The following is a 22,202-nucleotide window of genomic DNA, read 5'->3' as shown; positions in this document are numbered from 1 at the left end:
AATTGTTTTGGCTGGTATGTTTTGGGCCAAGTAGATCCAGATTCAAAAGACATGCCTGAAATCAAATCAGTAGACGTCGCAACTGTGAATGCTGTAGAAGACATCAAGAAACTCGTTCATCAAGATGCAACTGTGTACCTGCAGCGAAAATGTTCTACGCGAAAACAAGTTTGTGAAAGCCCTCTCAGCCTCGACAACACTGGTGGACGGAAGAGTGCAAGTCAGAATGCCATGGAAAGAAACTGGGCCTCCTAAGCAAAGTAATTATGACATTGCTTTGAAGAGAATGTATTGTGCGGAGAAATCGTTTAAGAAGAAAGATTGCTTTGACATCGTGAGTGAAGAAGTTCAAAAACTGGAGGATCAAGGCTTCGTTATCAAGGTACCACAGGAGAATGTCAATCACAGTCAGCCAGAATGGTACATGCCACTCCAAGCAGTATTTACCCCAGAAAAGAGTACAAAAGTCAGACTTGTGTTTGATTCTTCCGCCAAAGGTCACGATGGTCTCTCCTTGAATGATCATTTAGAGAAGGGACCAAATTACATCAACAGCCTGCCCAAAGTTTTGACAACATGGTGCTGGGATGAAGTTGGATGTTTAACCAAGTGCTGGTACACCCAGATGATCAGGTTTTCCATAGATTCCTGTGGAGAAAAAATCAGCATGATCTTCCCACCGTGTACCAGTGGCTCCGACAAAACTTTGGTGACAAGCCAGCTCCGGACATTGTTTCGAATGCCACCAACATCCTGGCCAAAGTGTCACAAGATGAGTTTTCCGAAGCAGCAAAAGCGTTCCAGGAACGAACCTATGTTGATGACATTGGTGGATCCAGGTCAACCACTGTTGAAGCCAAGCATGTCACCAGTACAATTGACCAGGTGCTTGGAAAGGGTCAATTTCAGATTAAGGCTTGGCACTCAAACAGGCCGGAAGTCGACCAAACCAAGGATGAACGTTACACAGATTTGCTTGGTCACAAGTGGGACAAGCAAGAAGACACATTTTCTCTGAAGAAGGATTCCGTTGTGAGACAGAATAAAGACTTCACGAAGAGAACCTGCCTTGCCCTTCTAGCCCAGGTGTGGGATCCTATTGGCCTCATCGCACCAGTGATGCTTAAATTCCGAATTGACCTGCAAGAGCTATGAAGTGCTGGATACGGCTGGGACGACATCATCCCAGAAGCTACACAGCAAAAGTGGAAGGAGAGTGAAGAAATCATAAATCGACTTCTTACCTTTAAATCTGGCCATAAACTGAAACCAACAGAGGCAATCGGTCCACCTCAAGTACATGGCTTTGCGGATGGAGGAGAACTGGGGTAAGGCGCTACCATTTTCCTCCGCTGGAAGTTACACGATGGAAACCATCAATGCGTCCCCGTGATTGTCAAGCCCTTTGTTGCCCCGCTGAAACAGAAAACGATCCCTCGACTTGAACTCTTGGGGTGCCTAGCACTCACAAGGATTTACAACACATGCCAAGAGGCACTGGCCTTTGTTAATTTCAAGGATTACGACAAGACCTTCTGGATAGACTCTCAAACTCGTGGATCAAGACCCCACCTCGCGAATTCAGACCATTTGTATCAGTTCGAGTTGCAGAAATTCAAGAAACAGTGGGATCAGAACAATTCTGCTATATCAAGTCCAAGTACAACCCAGCAGATGCCCTCACTAGAGGAATTGCGGCCAGTGATCTTGAAAGCTGGATGTCAGGACCGCCGTTTCTAAGGTTTCCGGAAACCGAACGGTCTCAATTTGAAGATGATGAGCAGAGTCCTCACCAGGAACGAGTAGACACAAATGAAGACTACCACGAAGCAGAGGCAAGTTGACAAAAGAGACTATAAAACAAGAGAGTTCCATGTCACCTCCATTCCTGAAGGAAAGGAGAACAATCCCATCTTTAGCTACCTGCTGCAAAGATGATCGACATTCACAAAGATCCGCAGAGTCCTGGCTTACGTGCATCGTTTTGTTGGAGCTACAAGATGCACAGCTGTAGCAAAAGGCTCCCTGACGTTCAAGAACTCATGCACTCAGAATTACAGCTTTTAAAATGGAGTCAGCTTCCAATAGACATACCAAGCCTCGACAAGAAGTTAATCGCCAAAACTGATGAGGAAGGGCTAATCAGAGCTCATGGCCATCTTGAAAATGCCAGAATCCTCCCGAAAGACATGAGAAACCTTATCGTGTTGCCCAGAGACCATCAACTGGCGATCCTCCCCTTGCGTCACCTACACCGGAAACGAGGACACTGCGGCTAAAAGAGCCTGATGCATGAAGCAAGGCGAAAATTTTGGATTATCGGGCTCAGGAAAATGGCCAAGGCCGTTGTAAGCAAGTGCGTCATCTGCTGGAAACTGCGCAGAAAACTCCTCGATCAGTTAATGGGCCAAGTACCAAGTTTGCGAGTAGCAGCCGGATTTCCCCCATTTTTGAACACAGCTATGGATATGTTCGGGTCACTGCAGATCCGATTGAACCGGAGAACACTCCAAGAAGCGCAAGTCGTTATCTTTACCTGCACAACAACCAAAGCAATTCACCTGGAACTTGTAACACACAAAACAACTGAAGCCTTCCTAATGGCCTTCTGTCGATTCGCGTCCCTACGCGGCCACCCAAACGTGTGCTGGTCGGACTGTGGCTCGAACTTTGTTGGAGCACAGGAATACTTGAGGGAGGTGATGCAAGGCTGGGACATTCCCAAGATACAAAGCACCGTTTCAGAGGAATTTGCCTGCAATTTCGAGTGGCAGTGGGACACCCCACGTGCAAGTCATCAAAACAGAATTGTCGAGTCGCTAATCAAGTCCGTCAGACAAGCCCTCAACAGTGTGTGTAAGAACCAGGCGCTTACTGAAGAACAGTGGAGGACGTTCCTGGCTGAAACTACCTACATGATCAACAGCCGGCCCCTCTACCCAAGTTCCGAGGACGTCTGGGAAGAACCACCAATTACGCTGAACGACATCCTGATCAGATAACACAATCCTCCTCCCCAACCCGAGCAAGAAATCAGAGTTAATCCCAGGCATTTACTGAGGAGTGTCCAAAACAGAGCTGGCAAATTTTGGACTTGTTGTCTGTACTTGTTAAGTTGATTAGTATATTTTAGATTGTATTTGTGTTATTTAGATTATTTGATTTGTAGTTTAGTCGGGTCAGGGAAGGGTTTTTTCGTGATATTTTTTAGGGGGTTGGGTGTGGGTGTATTAACCAAGTAGGGGACTTATGTCCTATTGTTAAGGTTACAGTATACCTTCAGGGGTGTCTCGCGTGCAAGTGATGTAGCGCGTGCAGTTTAAGCTGTAGATACCTAAGCCCCTATATCAAGTTAAAGCTTATGGGGCTGGCTATCAAACTACCAAGAATTTTGAAAGAAAATGAATTGTCGAATTTTTCACGACCACTAAATGTGAGCGCCCGAATCACCTTTCGAAAGCTACAAGTCAAAGCGAATTTCGTTTTTCGCCAATTTAATTTTTACCTCGGTTTCAGGGCCCAAAGCGCTTAAAAAACGTGTCTGCACTTTGGCATATTCAATTGCAGTAAAAAGTTACCGAACATTTTCGAAATAGGATTAAAAAAATGTCGAGTGATCATACAAAAATCGCTCTCGAAGAAAAAGTATTTCGAAATTAACAATTCCCAGACACGCTTTTGTAGTTTATATGTTAAACTAGCCACTGTCCAAATTTAAGAGCAAGTGAACAAATTCCCTTTGAGTTATAACTCTTTAAAGTGTCTGCTTCAAGTGAAAAAATTTATTCGAGAAAACAGCGCTAAGAAAAATTTTCTGCTTCGCAAACAAACTCCGCCCACAAACGCCTTCAACTGGGTTCTCAGATAACTAAGCCCAGCAGTGCAGGGAAAGTTTACTACCGTTAACCTCCTGCTGAAATTTACGTGCAAATCTCTAAAAAACTGTTGTGTTTCGCAATGCGCTCAAGGAACCGAAGGCAGAGAGAGAATTTTTCTATAGCTCGGTTTTTCTTGAAGCTGGTCTGGCAAAATGGAGAAGACTAAAAAGGATACAAACGCTAGAGTGGCTGAGCGAAGGAAACAAACAAAAGAAAGCGCGGAGAGCAACTGTGTGCGGGCAACTGTGCATGGATAATATTTCAAATGGCCTCAATGAGTCCGACGATTCGTCGATATCGGACTCATCAGGAGAGTCTCTGTCAGCATCCCTGAACCTTTCTTTTCTTTTACCACGAATATTTGCCCGCCTTATACGATAACTATAGCTTCATCCGCGTGGCGAACTTTCGCTTCTTCACTCATTGATGTATTTTCATTCGTTCTTCGCTGTTTTCGCTTTTTCAAACTGGTCCATGGTTTAAACGTGGTCTATGTTTACTTATAACTTAATAGAGACACGCCTAATACCAAAGATGCTGGGTAGTCAGAACAACAATGCTGATCAACTGAGTAGTCAATTCGTGACATCCAAATAGGTAATTCCCTCGAAAATCGTCTCGGTTGATTGCATACGTGCTATAGGGCTGTCAATCAAGAGGTAAACTTTTACTTCCGGTGAAAACGTAAAACCGCCATTTCTCCGCCAATATTTAGCCTTTTTCAAAAATTTTTTTCAGAAATTGGAGATTATTCTTCGACCACTATTTTGACCCAAAAATCCAAATTTGAAGAAAATTGCCGACCCGAAGGTATACTGTAACCTTAAGTACCTGTACTTGTACAAATTCATAAATAAATAAATAAATAAATAAATAAATAAGTACTTTGCGCTGACACTGCTGCCGCGGAACAAGTGGTTTCAGAAGAGAGAGAATGTCAAAATTGGCGATTTGGTCCTGGAGGTCATCCCAAACCATAAGAGATCACAGTGGGAGATGGCGTTGATCACCAACACCTACCCGGGCAAGGATGGATTGGTCAGGAAGGTACGCATTAGGACTTGGAATGGCGAGTACGACCGCCCGATCCACAAGCTGTGCATTATTGCCACAAAACAAGAGCTTAGTGGAGAGGAACAATAAAGACTATATATTAGTGGAGAATGCTGAACTGTTAGCTTATAAGATATATTTGAGTTGAACTTCGTGCTTATTTTAATTGTTGCTCAATTAGGGCTCTAATTTCCGCACTGGGGCTGAGTGTTTTGCACTTCGTTGAGAGTTTTGTTTATTTTTAGACATTATGTTTGTTTTCTTAGTGATAAAACCGAACACGCGAGATTCCCGCCATTTTTGCTTCAGTAGCCAATCGGATTACGGCTCTCATTCGTAGATTGGTGCGAGTAGGATATCAAGAGATCAGTAGAAAGTAATCCTTTTATCGAAAACAGTGTGTTTGTGCTTTTTGTACAAAAGTAGGAAAATAGCGTGTCTTAAACGGAATTACGCCTTACAGAATTGTGAGTATATCGACAATATGTTGGACTGGTAGATCCCGTGGACTTTATTTTCCTGGTGTGTCTTCAATTCGAGTAGTACCCTGATCTGTGGTGCGAAACAGCCTGATGTTCCTCATGTGTTGCATTCCGGTCTTCTTTCAGTGTGACAGTTATTGGAGGCACAATCAAATTACTTTGTTTTGGTTGTGTGTTGATACACTCTTTTCTTGCACAAAATCGAGAGGTACGTTCCACCGCAAAGTTCTTTCCATCAGCTGTTTCATTAGGCAGACAGTATATATAGAGCATCCACTGAAATACAAATGTCTCCATCCGAAAACTGTCTTTGACAGCCTGGTTTTGCGTGGCCAGGTTTCAAATGAAATTTTAGAAATGGATGATAGAAAATAAGTGATCTCACCACGAGAAATTCGACCTACTACATTCTCACTATGAGAAATTCAAATGCGTAGCTTTCCAATCACACTTCCCAGGGTCTTAGCACGATGGAATGTTAGGGCTAAAAGCAGACTCGTCATACGACTGTGCAAAAATAGTAGTAAGCCATGATTATTTCAGTACCCTGACATATTTAAATTTTTCCAAGACTCTGGGTTTGCAATTGCTGGAAAATGTATTTAATGACCTTTAATCCCACGATCATAACTTTTATACGAAACTTGTATCTCTAACCCAGAACTCGGATGTTACTGAAACTGGTAACGGGGAACGGGCAACGGGAAACCGGGAACGGGAGTCTGGGAACGAGTGTACAGCGGTAACCTGCTTAAAAATTAAACATGGCAGACAAAAGAAAAGAAAAGGGAACAATTTGGGGAAATGTGAGGAAGTGTTACGGTTGTAAACGTGAGTTTCTACCGGCTGTGCCACCAGATCATGGCCCAGTACGTTCTTGTTAGAAGAGTCCACTTGGTACTGGGATAAACAAAGCATCAAATGGCGCCTGGGGTGAAAATCGAATCGGTATTATCCTGTATTATCACAAGCTACGTCTGCGTCTTTCTTACATAGAATTTCAAGCCTTCATAGTCTACTCATATCTTCTCACTTTGTGCGCGAGCGGTCATATCATTATTTAAAAATAGCAACACATAATATGATATCAAGGACAAGTGACATAACACATGAGCATCATTGAACGTGGGTCGTCCGCTGTCTTCGCATTCGGAAGCTAGAAAGGCGGCCTTTTGGAGATCGGCAAGTCAGCTGGCAAATCAGGTGAGCAGCAGATAAATAACCTGTGGCCTGGCCGCTTTGTTAAAGACAAAATATATGAAGAAACGAGCAAGGCTAAACTTCAGAATACCCGGCCATTTATTAGCATCTCATTGAATAAGAATAGCAACTATTGTTATATACCTCGTTCTTCAAAGCCCACCGACACATGTAAGTAAAGTGGCCGAGTATGGAATATTCCACAATAATGCAAATGTTGGTGAAAGATGACCGCGGAAAAGCGACTGCGTGACACTCGGTATGTTTTTAGATGACATGTTGTCATGTATCAGACGGAAAACAGTCTTTATTCTCTGTCTGCGTTTTGTACCCAGTCTGCATTTTGTACCTAGTCTGCATTTTGTACCCGGTCTGCAGTCTGCATTTTGTACCGACTGACTACAGTAGCATGTGATAATACCGATTCGATTTTCTCCCCAGGCACTATTTCATGCTTTGTTTTTCTCAGTACCATATTGGACTTTGAGGCACAGCTGGTGGAAACCAAAAATTACAATCGTTACACTTACATTTCCCCAAATTGTTCCCTTTTCTTTTCCTTTGTCCGTCATGTTGAATTCTTAAGCGGGTTACCGCTGTACACTCGTTCCCAGACTCCCGTTCCCGGTTCCCCATTCCCCGTTCCTTGTTACCAGTTTTAGTAACATCCCCCAGAACTCTGACACATTTAAACAAAACGTGTGAGCGCTTGCCCAATGTCAACGTGCATCAGTAGATTATAAGCCAAGGCTGCTGCCTAATGGGCGCTCGGTCGTCTGAGGCGCCTAAGTTACAAGTGCGGGCGACTAAAGTTTTATTCAAGGATCCCGAGTGTGCACCTAAACATGGTGTTTTCATTCCCATCTAATCTGTCAGATGACTTCAATCTTCTCATGAAATCGGCCAAACAATCATTCACACAATAAATTAAACGGAAAACAACAGCTACTCTGGTCCTGTTTTGCTTTTAACACGAGAAATATGGGCCAAAACACGGCAACAAAGTCTCTCTCCGCTCACAAAACAACCGAAAACAGCCATATTTGAAAATCGCCCTACAATGCATTGCAAGCTCAGTACTGAATAAATGAACGTCATGTATGCCAATGGATTGTGTCTCTGTTGATGCCCTACTGATTCCAGTTGCAAAATAACTACTTTGATAACAAATATTTTTGGAATTGGAGTGATGCTGCTGCTGACATTATTTTTTGTCCGATACTTTGGAAAATTTCACTTAGCTGTACTGAAAGAATTTCTGTAGTTTATGAAAGGATATTTATGACTTAAAAGTCAAAATATTCAAGTAGCTACAAGCACGCAAAAAGAAAACATCATTGCAATTCTTTTTGCACACCAGGGATTTATATTTTAAATTATCAAACGAATTGTTGTGGCTTCGCCCAATATACGAGAATATATTTTCTCCAAAGAAGCAGCCAATATAATGCAGTAATGCACCTTTTGTTTATACTTATGTCCCTGAAGCCCGGGGAAGGAAAGCACATTTCAGTGAGGCCAAATTCAAACGCCCCAGATGCCTATTTCATTTTTACTTGTTTTCATTTGCAGCTTGCATTTCATGATTTGTTTAGAATTGCTAAACTCAAAAACGAAAGAGGCAATATAAATTTTTGTAAAAAAAGCTGCAGCACTTGCATGGATACGCCAATTATTGAACTTGTTTGACCACAAATAGTATTCTTTCTCAGTCATGACCTGATCACTTTGCTGAACACTTTATTTCAAAAATTTGATTGACAAAATAGACCATATTAGTGTCTTATGGAAAATCTCTGTCTCCGGACCCCTCCTCTTAATTTCCAAATTCACTCCATCCCCCCTGTCTTCCCCAGTCTCGCCAACCCCCCGGATTGACCACAGCAAATTTATTCTGGGCTCCTAAAAAAGTGGCTTGGGCTCCTAACTTTTCAGGTTAGGAGCCTGAAGGGCTTCTTAAAAATTTCCTTAGGCAACAGCCTTGTATAAGCACTGAGGCATATTGGAGAAATGTAAATACCTAATTATTTTCAGGAAAAAGGGATGCGAAACTTTTCTTTAGTACATTTTTAGTCACAAGTGTAAGAAAAGGTAACTCAAACCTAATTCGAACTCAACTCAAACTTAACTCAACTCCGAACTCAGTAAATAGCCGATCCCTCAATGCCTTTCCTGTTATCATACATTGACATCAAGACAGAACAGTTTTTCCCGCCTGCTGAATCTTGACCGGTCAATTCAAATTTCAGATGCGCTTGCAATTTCAAATCAGCCTCATGCTTTGCGATCGTCCAATTTTGAAATTACTTGCAGTAACTGTGAGTCAAGTAGTTTTCAAGTTAAGAATTATTTTTAACTTAGTTCTTTTTGTGTAAAATTCTCTCTTGAAATTGTTATTGACCTATTCTGGGTTTCGAGGCAATTTTGTCAATATTGATTCCTGAAGGTTTTCTTTATAACTAATCATGCATTCTTGGTGTGTTGCTGGGTTGTTGGTTCTTTTATTTTACACTTTTTATTGATTTCTTCATTCTGTTGAATGTCAAAGAAAGTTGTATGTTTTGCTGCATATTGAAATGCTTCTCGTAACAAAATCTTGTTAGTGGAATGATTCAATCTTTGCCAGTAGCTGAAGATTGATGCTTTTATGTTAGTGTGTAAAGTAAGTGAGTGAGTGAGTGCGTGCGTGCGTGAGTGAGTGAGTGAGTGGGTGAAGCAGAAAAGTCCTATGTTTATGTTGTTGCACTCAGTTATAAGGAGTCTTCCATTTTTGTCATATTATTAATATTACCAGTAAAACTGTAGAACTTACAAACCATATTTACGTCAAATAAAGTGTACAATACCTTGTCACGCTCAAGCAGCCGTATGTCTGTCCTAACTCGACAGTCAGTCTGGCATGAAACATCTGTGAAAACATTCATTCCAACAATTTCGTTACAAAGATAGCTTGCATACATGAAAATATGAATGTCTGGTAATGGGGTTCATCAAGAGATGATGATCTGGTCTCTTGTGTTCATTTATGCGTATAATGTAGAGAGAAACCTGAGACTAGAGATGGCAACTGACCAGTATATTGAATTTACAGCAGTTGAAGCGCGGGGAACAGAATTATGTTTGGGTATTGCTTAAGCAGTTTCGCAGACTGTGGTGCACCTCAAATCTTGACCACGGCCACAGCCCACCCAAGATGTATGAAAGCAGATTCCCAGATTTGTATCAGGTGACTGTCAAGCAACTCCACTTAACAGGAGAGGAATTTGTGATGAGTGATGAGGATTTATTGAGGAATTTCTTGCATCAACACACGGATTAAATATGAGTTCTTGACTTCTTCACAAGAATATAATACGTACCATATTCTGGATCATTCAACTGAATTGTAAACTGCGTGAAGGAGTAAAATCTGAAATAAACAAAACACCTGTTTTAAATGCTACAAGAACAAAATTAATGAAAGTGCTCTATGAGCAAAACCATGAATTTTCCAGTGAAAGATGATTGACATGAATTAACCTTTGCATAACATGGAATTACTCTTTTCTTAACAAATAGGGTTGCATTGCACACATGTGGCTTACAGATTATTCTCGTTATATGAGTTACATTATTGATTTTATAGGCTACACTTCTTTACAAAAAAATCCGAGGAAACCCAAGTGAATCTTCACATATTTTCACTTCTTTTGTATCTCAATCTTGAACGACTACATGAAGTGCACGAATAGGGAAGCCTCTTTGTTGACACTACATGGGCTGTATTGCTCCAGTGGATTAAGTCATTCTCAACAGACCATTTTTGATATATTAAAATTCAGCTTGGCAGCGAGGCTTAAAGGACACAAACAAAGGAAATTGAATGACCATGTTTATTCATTTCTCTTGTTTGTGTCCTCTAGGCCTCACTATCAAGCTGAATTTTAATATATTGAAAGTGGCCTATTGAGCCACTCTATCTTTGTAGACTTCTTGTTGCCTAATTAAAACCGATAAAGGTTGCTCAACATGTTTTTCTTGTCGCCTGAAGACAAAAGCTAGTCGTCTTTGCATGACTCAGTGCCGCTAGATTGAGTTTTTGCAGTTCTGCGCAGTGTTTGGAAGATAAATCACCACATTGCAAATAAGATCAAAGCAACTCCACTTGCAGGGTAGCTGCGAAAGGTCTTTAGAGAAATTGAGGGTTTTAATGACTATTTAAGCCATTGGATACGATTTGCAGTCATGTGAAACAGCAAAATTGCAAAACATCAAAATCCATGTTATTATTGTTCTAAATGTGAAATAAGTACATATTATTCAGAAAAAAGGGTTAAACAAGAAAAGAACAACACCTATGACTTAAAAAAAGCTAGTAGATCTTGAAATAGAACTCGGGTCCACTAGATTAGCACCAGCTGAAGGTGATAATCCTAACTATTGCTCAGAGAGGGCAAAAAAGTACAAAGCAAACCTTGGATGCTAATGTTTAGTGTCGCTAGTAAGCCACACAAAAACATGATGTTTTAAGACCAAAAATTACAACAAGCAATAACCAAAACTTCTGCAACTGAAAATAACGATTCTGAGAGTTATCTTTCACAAAGATCTTTTCTCTGGACCTTGCGCCCACGATAGAAAGGTTATTTAAAAATTGTTTAACAACGCTGCAAGACAGTGTTGACGTAAATATTACAAGCCAACCTTTCCATGACCCTTTCCTAGTCTCCTTTGCAACATCTATGTTACACGTACCATTGCATGAGGTACGCCCAAACAACTGAGATTAACACTTTCTCCGACCAACAAATGAACCGGAAATTTTAACACAGAATTAAAACAAGCTGCTATTACATAATACTTTCCAAGACCAACATATAAACCAGAAGTTTTAACAACCATTTAACTTGAGTTTTTTGAACTAAGAGTTCCATTTTTAGCGCAACACACACAGTTACGTAGCATGTTGACCAAAAGACGTCTAACATTATATGCACCCGCAAAACAGTGGAATTGCAATGGGAACTGAACGTATGCTTGACCAACTCCAATATGCAAAATAAAAAAAATCTGATCCACCACTACTACCTGTACCTTGCTTATGCAATCCACAGGCTAAAAATGAAATTCTACCAAAAACATGGATAATGACAATTAAAGCACAACACATGAATACATCTGAAAAAAATGTGGTTATTGACAATCCAGGGCTTGTAAAAAGATATTATTGGATGTGGTCATTAACTAGTGACACAATTCCAGATAGAGCAGAATGTATGCAGAGCACTGGCACGTAATAGTCACACAGTTCGCCAGCCCTGTTCACTCCCAGTTTGTATTGACTTTGGTAGTCATCTTGGGCTTGTCCCCTTTACCATGGTGTTTTGTGTTTATTCTCATCCATTTTAGATTAAAGCAGGAAATGCAATAGTTTTAGTTTTCATGCTGATGTATGTAACTTAATACTTAAGTCCTTTGGTTTTCTCACCCAAAAAAAACACTTGAAAGATGTGCTTCATTTAACAATCAATGAAGAACTAATTAAGAGAGATAATCAAATAGTCATGGAACAGCAGGTTCTTATTCTGTTATCAGCTGAAGCAAAATAAGCTAAATTATTTTATTGGCGAATATTATTCATTACTATAAATGTAAATTTAGTAATAAAAAGGTACATTTAGTAATAAAAAATAAAAGTTTAGCATGTGAAGATGGCTCAACAAGGGCTACTGTGCACCAGAAACTGACACATACTGACCAGTCCCTGAATTTCCAACATAAAATAGCTGTAGTCAACACTGCTACTTCAAGCTCAGACCTTGATTTCTGAAGAAGATGAGAGAGTAAAACCTATCCAGACTGGATGTTAACAATACTGAACAGAGGTTCTGGTAGGAGAGAGTGTGAAGAATCCCTTAACGAGAAGAGAATATATTCTTCAGCGCCATACATAGAAGGCACTTCAGAATGCCTACAAACAGCATTTAAATGACACCAGGTCACACTCATCCACATCCTTTCAATTCTCTCAGATTGCAATAAGTACATGTTGAGGAAAAAACAGAAAACCTTAATAAGTACAGAACGGTGTACCATATCCATGATGAACAATGTATCAAAAAGTATGTAGGCAAAGCTTGTAGTTTATTAAAAACTAGAGTTAAGGAACATCTCTTGAGGAAGTCATCAGAGATTCACGGACATTGTCAGGTTACCTTTCGTTGATCCATCACATCTTCAACACCAACAATACATTGATCTGGAAGGATAGAGGATGGCTGGCATGCATGTGCGTATCTACATTCTTTGCTACCAACTTGTTGCCATCTCACTTGAACTTGATGTACTTTCCATTACCATTGTGTGCCGTGTACTTGGCAGCGAATTTCGGTCCATGGTCATTGTAGGTGTGACGTTGCTTGAAAAAGGTGACCTTGGATTTCATGAAGCCCACTCTGTCCACATTAGAAAACATTCGTTGCAGGTTCTGGGCTTCAAAGAGGGTGGTAAAGGGTATTTTCGTGACCCGTGATCAGCCCTTTTTATTTCCTGTGAAATGTGAAATAGCCATTTTTTCCCTCGTGAATCGTGATTTCCATAGTCACTGTGAACCGTGATTTTCCAAAATGTTCTCTTTATCTTCTGTGAGGCGTGAAATGCTAATGTTGTATTTTTCGTGAATTGTAAAAGGGCTGCTTTATTTTCCATGAAACGTCATCTATACCCTCCCTTTACCACCCTCTTTTTATCCCCCCTTTACCACCTTTTTTTCATCTCTAATGCAAGTGTACTTGATGAGGGTTGTGTTGTTGTTGTTGTCATTTGCCATCAGAGGAGGTACCAACACCTTGGCACTGAGCAGAGAGATGCTGCTCAATCGCACTTTCCACCCAGACCCTCGAAAACAGATGGGATGAGGTAATTGGGCCTTGAAATCATTTGCTTGGCTCTGCAGAAACTCCTTTAGGTTTCTGTAGCTGATTAAAGCCATGTTAATTTCCTCACTCAAAATACTAGTAATAATCAAAGGTTAGGAAGTGCAGGCGAGGATGATACTTAGTGCTTCTGGGTTAATAAAAATGTATCAGAGTTATAATAAGTTGTAATCAGTGGTGCACTGAGATTAATTTTTAAATAGGGGAGTTATACATATTTGGCTCTAGGGGTAATGAAACATTTCGGGGCCTAAAGTGAAAAATGTTTCTGCTTCGTGGGACTGAAATATTTGCCCATAAGGGTAGCTCCACCACCCTATCGCACCCCCTTGATTGAGTAAGGATGAATTGATGGAATGCAACGATGATTTATTTAAAAATTCTAACATGCAAAACTTGAAGATGTCATTTGAATGAATAATAATGAAATCAAACAAATAATATAAGGCACTTATTTATGTGCCCAAGTTGAAATGTCAAGAAATGGAACTGAAACAGAATGACTATGGGCAGTCCAGATCTGACCTGACGTATCACAAAGACTTTGGTCCAGTCTGGCAAATAGCCTTACTCAAAGACTCGATATTCTTGTTCAGTCTCACACAATCTCGCACTTTCAGTAAACTCTTGATAGGTTTGCCTGACAGAGGATCCCAGATCTCTTTCTTGTTTTGGGCATTCACCTTCTTGGGGGCCATCCTGATGCTACAATGGTAGGAATCATTGTACCCTTTCACCAAGGCCTGGTGGGCAGGTAAAAAATTCATGGTGTTCTTGACCGTGAGATAATGATTCATGGGTTCTTTGTGCATGTGATTGAATCCTTCCTTGGTACTGGCTTCGGTGTTGCCAACCATGGAAAAAGGATGGATGCCTTTCTGTTTCATCAAGGTGGCAAAGGTGCGATTGTAAAGTTATCCATTGTTGGTCTGTGGCTTTGCATCCTTGGTCGTGTTCTCTTGAGTTCAAGTTCAAAGAAGTCAAACATGTACATGATGATGGTTAGAGAGTTTTTCCAACGACTTGTCCATGGAGTCCATGATTTTCACACCCGTTCCATATCTATGTTTTTTCCTTCACAGCCAAGCAGTTTCGGTATCGTTATGGTACAAAGTCTTGTCAGGTGAAACATCTTATTATTCTGCAGATCACCTGCATCAATTCGAAATGGGAACTGAAAAAAGGACAGTTGAGTCAACTTGTTGTGACAGGACATCAAAATAATTTAAAAAGATACTCACCACCCTGAGCTTTCCGAGTTTGTGTAAGTCTCAATACCAGCCATGGCCAACTCTCAACCAGATGCCAGAAATTGTTGGGGGTGGGACACTAAACATCTGGGACCAGAGGGTACATGTGGTTCCATGATCATGTTGTTGCAACAATGCATGCAGTAGTTGTGGTTCCTTTCTCATGCTCGCTGATATTGAGAGTAACTGTGATGCTGTTTTCGGTTACAATTTAATAAAACTGAGTTTTTCATTTTTAACCTGGAAAATATTTATTTTTTCCAAGTTGTAGTGGTGGGACGATTTCACTCCATCACTCCTTCAGTGAGTCACTTCTTGTTAGACATTCGGAACCTGGGGGGGGGGGGAAACTCCCATATAAGAGGGTCAGGGATGCTCATTGGAAAATTTGAATTTAACTCCTAAAAAATACCACTTAAAATGGAATGGGTTCGATTACTAGCCACTATTCAAGAAAGGATTCCGCATGCACTTGTAGACCCAACTCACGTACTCAAGAGATCAGTGGAAAACAAATGAGAGCATTTCCTCTATTATTTCTTCGAGTACTCCCTAAAAGATACTTTGACAGCGAAGAATGGTGACCTTTTGTCATCAAAACCCTAAGTGAGACCAGAATCCTCGATTTGTACCCGAAATGATGCGCATTTCCATCCTTTCATATAAGAGTCTCCCCACCCAGTTTTGAAAATTGCACTGTCCAAGGCCATTTTACAGTCGATCGCACTGTGCCCAGTTATTCTTTGAATTTCTGACGCAAGTACATAATACATACGTTTGTTTGATAAGTAGGTTTAAAATAAGCATCTGTACAGCTGATGTGGACCTACTACTACAGTCTAAATAAGAGAAACAGAAATTTACAACACAATTATTGTCACAAAGCTAAAATAATATTATATACAATAACGATAAGAAGAGTAATCAAATGATTTAAAAATACCTAAATTCAGGGTTCTTATTATAATTTACAGAGCATTCCTTTTGGAAACTGATGTCTCTGACATAGGTCTTGATCGATTTTATCGTTCTTTTGTAAGAAAGAGGGTTTTCAAGCTGTTTGACAGTGTCAGGTAAAGAGTTCCAGGCAATTGCAGCTCTGTGTTTAAATGAAAAAAGGCCCTGTTCGGTTCTTGGCCTAGATACAACAACATGTAACGATTTCCTAAGACTATAATGCCAACTCACCAGGGGATTTTTGGAAGGTTACAAACCGCATTCTGAGGAAAAGCAAGATCAAAAAATGTGGGCCCATACAAGATAGAATGCAAACATCATTACTGGAAGCGAACAGAAGGCTGATTATTTTAATGATTTCTTTTTAAATATAGCTTTAGATCTGACCAGGGATTTAGGCCCACCCACCCCTGATACCACCAACTTTATTTATAAAGTCTGCCCTACTATGTCTAGTTTTTCAGTGGAGGGGAACATAGTTTAGGAGATTGTACAGAAATCCATCAACCCAAATAAAGCAATGGGTTTGGATCACATTTCCCCAGGACTAGAGACCTTAAGTTATGTGAGTCCTCTGTTGTACAAGGGCTCTTTGAAATTTGTATGAAAAAGAGAGCAGATTGCCAATTCCCTATCAGTTGGAAGAAATCCAAGGTACTGCAGTTTTCAAAAAGGGCAACAGGCTAGATGTAAATAACTATAGACCTTAATATAACTCCTAAGTATTCCTAGCAAAATTTGGGAAAGGGTGGTTTGTAGATCTTTTGATAATCATTTGACCTCTCACAATCTCCTATCTGACAGACAATGGGGATTTAGGAAGGGTCATTCTACAGAAAGCCTTTTGTTGCACCTTACTGAAGTGGGGAAAGAAGCCTTGGATGATGGGCTTAAATTAGGCGTTTTGTTCATTGACTTTAGGAAAGCTTTTGTGTAGATCATGTCATTCTGGGTGAGAAACTTAAGGCACTGGGAGTGTCAGAAGATATGTGGATATGGCTGATGGATTATTTAGGAAATAGAAGCCAATTGACACAAATAGATGGTGCATTTTTGGAATCTAAACCTGTAAAAATTGGGGTCCCTCAGGGTGGGTGTCTACAAAATGAAGACCTAAGACCTAAGACCTAAGACCCAAAAATGAAGCCTTGTTTTTTTACAGGCCTACCAAACCAGAGACAGTCAAACCGGGTCAACGCTTTTCTTCAGACAACAACTGATGTGAAATTAATGGAGTCTTTGTTTTGTAGATAAGGCCGGCTCGAACTACAAAACGAAGACCCTCGCTAAAATGCTTTGTTCGTTGTCAGCTGATGTGAAATCAATGGGGTCTTCGTTTTGTAGATAAGGCCGGCTCGAACTACAAAACGAAGACACCCGCTTAAATGCTTTGTTCGTTGTCATCTGACGTGAAATCAGTGGGGTCTTCGTTTTGTAGATAAGACCAGCTCGAACTACAAAACGAAGACCCTTGCTTAAATGCTTTCTTTGTGTCAGCTGACGCGGAATCAATGGGGTCTTCGTTTTGTAGATAAGGCCGGCTCGAACTAAAACACGAAGACCCTCACTTAAATGCTTTCTTTGTGTCAGCTGACGTGGAATCAATGGGGTCTTCGTGCATTTAAGTGAGGGTCTTTGTTTTGTAGTTTGAGCTGGCCTTATCTACAAAACAAAGACCCCATTGATTCCTCGTCAGATGACAACGAACAAAGCATTTAAGCGAGGGTCTTCGTTTTGTAGTTCGAGCCGGCCTTATCTACAAAACAAAGACCCCATTGATTCCACGTCAGATGACAACGCACAAAGCATTTAAGCGAGGGTCTTCGTTTTGTAGTTCGAGCCGGCCTTATCTACAAAACGAAGACCCCATTGATTCTGCGTCAGCTGACACAAAGGAAGCATTTAAGCGAGGGTCTTCGTTTTGTAGTTCGAGCTGGTCTTATCTACAAAACGAAGAACCCACTGATTCCACGTCAGATGACAACGAACAAAGCATTTAAGCGGGGGTCTTCGTTTTGTAGTTCAAGCCGGCCTTATCTACAAAAAAAAGACTCCATTGATTCCACGTCAGCTGACAATGAACAAAGCATTTTAGCGAGGGTCTTTGTTTTGTAGTTCGAGCCGGCCTTATCTACAAAACGAAGACCCCATTAATTTCACGTCAGTTGTTGTCTGAAGAAAAGCGTTGACCCGGTTTGACTGTCTCTAGTTTGATAGGCCTGTAAAAAAGCAAGTCTTCGTTTTTGGGTCTTTAGGTCTTAGGTCTTAGGTCTTTGTTTTGTAGACACCCCGTCAGGGTTCCCTGTTGGGACCTAGGCTCTTTATTACTTATGTAAATGATCTTCCAGACAGCATTAGAAGTGGCGAAGTTTACATGTATGCTGACAACACTACCATTTATACCATTGGTAATACTACTGATGAGGTTGCTATAGCCCTCCAGGTGATATTAGATCACCTACAAACCTGGTGCCAAAAGAATAGATTAATTATTCATGAAGGGATATGTAATGCATTACTCCTGGAAACAATACCCTTTATTGGCCCCCTGATGGATTTAGTCTGGGGAGACAAAACCATTGAAGACAGATCTTTCTCTGTATGTCTTGGCATAGCCATTGATGTAAGACTCTCCTGGGCAAATATATCTTACCGCAGAAATGATCTACATTGAATAGATTTTTGCACTAACGTGTTTATATATGGAAGCTTATTATATAAATAGCTCATTTTCCAAAGGTGTCTACTTATACAGGTTTAACCGTACTCGATTGCCGAAAACTGAGGAGATATTGAAAATCACAAAATTGATGAGCTGTATGAATTTTTGAATTATCATTCAAGCCGTGATTAAAAGTTTTGGATGATCAACAGACAAGAGAATTGAGGAGAATTCAACCTAAGCATTTCACTATTTATTTAGTATTGTAAATAAATACTTCAAAGATGAATACGGACATGGAAAAATGATTCATACAAAATAGTTGATAAATAGAAAAAAAGACTTAACACAAGACTGGGAGTTCAGCAGTCACTCATATTGCCTTGGAAAAGGAAGAAAAAAAAGAAAAACGAAAAAAAGAAGTTATTACAACACAGGCTATTCATATTTGGTAACCCATCCAAGCAGGAACCCCACCAAACAGGGCTTAACTTTGTTGAGCAGACAAAATGCCAGGCGGGTGCTGTCCTTGTGGTATTATGACTCTACGTTGGATAATTTTTTTGATTTCTAAGATCTCTCAAAAGGTGACAAAGAAAGAAAAAAATCACTGATATCGCCTGGGAAAATAAAGAATGAAAAAATAGGAATGAAAATGAGAATCCGATTATACTTGCTTTGCTGATCGGACAAGAAGCCATACTTTCTTTATAATTGACGCGGATGAGGATCACTAATAGCTTCATCAATGTTTTCAATCGTGTTAAATCTCCTTGTGTATTTTCTTACCATCGCGTTTTGCCAGTGGGCTTTAAATTTAAAACCTCAAGTCAGTGGCATCAAAATTGTCACCCTCTACAGATGACCTATTTTCCAAGTTGAGTGGCTCCTAGCCACTTTGATTTAGACCATGAATGCCATAGACATTGAAAAGTCTTTGAACGATGAAAGAGAAAATCAACGCTGTGTTCTTTTAGACCTCTTTCAGGAGTAACAAATAAATTACTGAACTGGCAAAGCTGCACACTGTAGCACTATCTGTGTAACCATATTGTCACGTACGAGGTGGCCTCAACTAAAAGCCTGGTGGTTTCTAGAGGTCACCTCGCCCTACATTGAAACATATACAAATAATTACTATATTAGGTAAAAAGGCAAATAAACAGAATGAATGAATGAGTCAATTACAACAGCGGAACACGTCTCTGATCTTTCAGTACATTATGCATGATGAAGGACAAAACTACCAATGGGATTTTTCGTTGCAGAATATACATCTTGAGAGTGCTTACAACTATTTGAAGTTAATTTTTTCCAGTTTTTATTTTTTTTGTCGTTTTTGCCATGACAGAAAATGCCAATCCTGAATTCCAACAAGGTCATCCTCCAAATAATTGATGACGTTAGAGATGATGAATACAAAGGATAGCCGAGAAGAATGCTAGACATCTGGGCAAATACATGCCCATCGTCAAACTTATTTTTGACAAACTGATGTATAATCTATTCAAAGATGTCATTTCAAAAGGAAGCAAATGAGACGTGTTATTGTAAACTCATAGCTGAAGAATAAATTGTGAAACTCAAACAAATCCTAGATTCAAAAAGTAATTCTTAAAATTTATTTTTAGGACAGTCATGGCATCCAAAACATGTTATGCATGTCAACAAGATTGACCCTGTTGCAGTCAGCCATTATACAGTGAAACCTCTATAAAGCAGACCCCAAATTAAGCGGACACCCTCTATTAAGCGGACACTTAGCCTGGTCCTGAAATTAACGTGTTATATTCCTCTTTATATATGAACCCCTATTCAGCGGACACCTCTATTAAGCGGACACCGGACTGAATTGGCAATGTGGCATTGGATTACATCCCTGAAATAGTCTATTAAATGTACCTGTATTACCATTACTGTGTGGAAGGGGCATTGTACTGGCGAGGGTGCTTGTGAAAGAAACAACAAAGGCCCATGTGGCTTGAACAACTTTAATTCCAGAGTAAAACTGTCAAAACTGAAATAACATAACGCCGTGAGCGGTAGAGAACAAAAAAGGGGGAAAATACAACACGAGAAACGACAGAAAACTTACGCCTTTCCGGGCACAAGGGCACCGCGTGGTCGAAACCACTAAAACTAACAAAAGGCATGCTGGGAAGTAATTACGTAAGTACTGATGCAAACTCGAATTGTCACGCAAACATGACAGACGTGACGCAAAAGGCACACAGGTGCCGTTACAGGCACTATTACAAACAAATTAAAGTTCGTAATGAAAGCTGATGAACTTGAATGCTGGATAGCTTCGTTAACAACCTGGAACTTTATTACAGTACAGAGGAACCGTTGAATGTTAATTGTTAACAAACATTGTGCAATTGTTATAAACCTTTATTAAGCGGACACCCTCTATTAAGTGGACACTTGGGAAGGTCCTAAGGGTGTCCACTTAATAGAGGTTTCACTGTGACATGGAAACTGATCAAATGCGAACCCTCGCTCTAGGTTCCAACAAGGAATAACTGATCAACTTGAGCTCTTTGCAAAAAAGGCCATGGAAATGACCAAATGCAAAAAAGGCCACGGAAATGACCAAATGCAACAAAAGCACTTACCGTTCAAGATGAAGAGCAGCTATGGAAAAACCATGTACTAGGCGAACAAACTCCAAAGTCAGTATCTGTCTACCCCAATATTCATCAATCAATTCAAACAATCATGGATTCCCAAAATGACAGACATAAAAAAAGAACACCAGACACTCATAATATTATTACAGTATGGAAGGTAAATTTTAATTAAAGGGTCACAATCAACCATGAGCCATTGTGAGCAGACACTCCATCGGCAGCATTTTCTGTAATACAGAAATTACCGATCTTCCAAGTATATTTGGTTACCTAATTGTATCTTTGCAATCTCAAGGCTAAACCCATTTAGCTTTTGCATGAAGTTTTTGATTTACAGGGTTATTTAGCTGCGATTGTGACGTTAAATGCAAAATGATACGTTTAAATGGAGGTTGTCTGGCGAGGAAAGATTAATTTGCTAAATGATCCTTAAGTCATTGTATATGTAGAGGTAATAGCATGACTTGTAGTGGTATTTGGCAATAATACTGCGAGTGCTATTTCAAAACTGTCCAAAATACGAGCCGCGAAGCAGCGAGTGGTATTTGGAAAAGTTTCAAATATTACAAGCAGGTATTATTGCAAAATACCACATATGGGTCATGCTATTATTTGTTTATAATAGAAGCTGAGAAATTTTCGGTAACGTACAAGAGACCTTTATCTCGTTACGGTTGAAAAAACACAGGGATCGGCATTCAGAACAATTTTTTTATGTAAATGAAAATAAAATTGATTGGCAGTTTTTTTGTGAAACCAGTTCAAACCATTCAAGGCAAATAACATAAAATAATTCAATGAAAGTAATTTTGAAATCACTGTTTTTGCAGTCACTTCAGCGGTGAAGCGAAACCACAAATTAAGATAAGGAACGGGCCGGTAAGCTTCTCCCAGTACATCCAATTCCACTTCCAAGGCCATGTTTTTCATGAAGGAGTCGATCTTATTGACACCCATCCTCTGTTTCTTGTACCACACTTTGGATTTTGGATTTTCAATAATGGTGAGATAAAATGGGCCACTGTTTCGCATTTCTTCTTCACTACGAAGATCAAAATGAAGGGTGAGCAGATACCGCAGAGTATAAAGGAGTGACTTTGGAGTTTGTTTGCCAAGTACATGGTTTTTCCATAGTTGCTCCTCATCTTGAACGGAAAGTGCTTTTGTTGCATT

General features: G+C 40.1%; 1 protein-coding gene across 1 annotated transcript in view; it reads right to left on the bottom strand.

Annotated features, from left to right (window-relative positions):
• The window catches only part of LOC110052324 (oxysterol-binding protein 2-like), a 158,326-nt gene that overhangs the window by 30,773 nt on the left and 105,351 nt on the right, over nt 1-22,202 (bottom strand). Inside the window, exons 13-14 of the mRNA XM_089283800.1 lie at nt 9,973-10,022; nt 9,460-9,521 (exon numbers count right to left, since the gene is read on the bottom strand). Coding sequence (XP_089139926.1) covers nt 9,460-9,521; nt 9,973-10,022 — 112 coding nt within the window. The remainder of the gene's footprint in view (nt 1-9,459; nt 9,522-9,972; nt 10,023-22,202) is intronic.

The sequence above is a fragment of the Orbicella faveolata genome, unplaced genomic scaffold, assembly GCF_042242905.1.
Source record: "Orbicella faveolata isolate gen_17 unplaced genomic scaffold, um_ofav_v1 contig_12, whole genome shotgun sequence".
In the NCBI taxonomy this organism is placed as follows: domain Eukaryota; kingdom Metazoa; phylum Cnidaria; class Anthozoa; order Scleractinia; family Merulinidae; genus Orbicella; species Orbicella faveolata.
The sequence above is the reverse complement of the archived record's forward strand: the minus strand, read 5'-3'. Positions and strand labels throughout refer to the sequence as shown.